At 42.1% G+C, this 1,473-nt stretch overlaps 1 protein-coding gene across 1 annotated transcript in view; it reads left to right on the top strand.

Moving 5' to 3' along the window:
* LOC107103667 (collagen alpha-1(XIV) chain-like) overlaps window positions 1-1,473 on the top strand; it is a 67,073-nt gene that overhangs the window by 19,363 nt on the left and 46,237 nt on the right. Inside the window, exon 6 of the mRNA XM_015403457.1 lies at window positions 389-523. Within this exon, the coding sequence (XP_015258943.1) occupies window positions 389-523 (135 nt within the window). The remainder of the gene's footprint in view (window positions 1-388; window positions 524-1,473) is intronic.

Below are 1,473 nucleotides of genomic sequence, written 5' to 3'. Positions count from 1 at the left end.
AACGGCTACATTTATATTCCTTTAAAAATCAACACTTTAAAAAACCTTTAGGTTAAAAAATCAACAATCAGCTGGGTTACAAAGTCGGGTTTGTAACCAACGTTTCTTTTCCAGTTTGGGCTGACATCAGTGGATGTGATCTGTTAGACGTTTGGTAAAAACTGCAGCAAGTAGCAGAAAAAAGATTCAAAAGATAAAACAGAGAATGTTTGTTTTTTCTGTGGGTAAATAGGCCGTAACTGCTGCTTATCTAAGATAGATTGTTTATTTAATAACAGCAAAGTAAAGCCTTTTTTCACTTTTTCCTTTCATATTCTGACCTGCAAGCAGCTTTAGCTAATCTTACTGTGACCCCACCCCTGTTTTTATCTCTGCCTCTGGTCCCCAGAGCCCTCAGCAACAGAAGCCCCTCCCGAACAACCTGATGAGCCCCCAGAGAAAGGCACCAGAGAGAAGAGGAAGAGGAAGAAAGAGCGGCATCGTTCCACGCTGGAGGACAAGGAGGAGCAGGGGAGGAAACAGGGTAAAAAAGCAGCTGGAGAAATGAGGAAAACTTACATTTCAAATGTTTACAGAATTTTGCAGCTTCTTTTCTGATTAAATAAACCAGCAAAACAAAATCAAACCCCGACAAAGAAAAGTGTTTCATAGCAGGAAGTTGGTGTTTTTCTTCAGCTCTATAATAAGCCAAAGAAACATGATGTTTTGCAGCAGTAAGTGCTGGTTTGCTGCATGATGATGGCGTTCACAGGCAGGGAAATGACAGGCCCTCCTTTGGAGCTGCAGGCCACGTGTGTCGCCTCCTCCCTCCCTGACCTAAGGAGGATCTGGGAGCTTCATGCATGGAAGCATCTCAGGTTTATGGAGGCATCCCTTTAACAGATGTTTACTCTGCCTTCTCTCTTCTTTTTCACAGTTTAGGACTTTCAGCTTCAAGCTTAGAGATATTTTATATGGTCGACTGACACAATGGAGCATAAAAGGGAGAATAAAAAGAGTTCTTGGTTTTTAAATTTTGTAAAAATAGAAATATTAATAGTGTAGAGTGCCTTTACATCCCGCCCCTTAAGTACAATCATATACAATGAAGTTAGCATCTGATTAGTAGGTAGTCCAGCTCTGGATATCGACTCCATCCATCCTGTGGAGACCTCAGAAGGTCTCCAGACAACTTTATTGGAGAAGTTTGGGTTTAAAACAGCTTCCCAGGCTGTTTAATCTGAAGATAAGGAGAGTGAAGCTGATCCTATACAGACGCATTGCTGTGCACAGCCGCTGGCAGAGCTCTGGAGGAGCTGCAGGTATCCATGGCTCATCAAAGAACCTTAGGACTAGGTGTGTAGATGCTGTGGAGCTCAGATATCTAGCTTTTTGTGAGCGACAGACCAATGAACATGTTTCCGTCAAACATCAGATTAGTTCTCTGCTCCGAAGATGTTTGTCCTCAGATAAAGTGAAAATTAAACGTGTAGA

This window comes from Cyprinodon variegatus, unplaced genomic scaffold (assembly GCF_000732505.1).
Source record: "Cyprinodon variegatus isolate N-32 unplaced genomic scaffold, C_variegatus-1.0 Scaffold1501, whole genome shotgun sequence".
NCBI classification, from domain to species: domain Eukaryota; kingdom Metazoa; phylum Chordata; class Actinopteri; order Cyprinodontiformes; family Cyprinodontidae; genus Cyprinodon; species Cyprinodon variegatus.
This window is presented reverse-complemented; position numbering and strand designations above follow the sequence as displayed.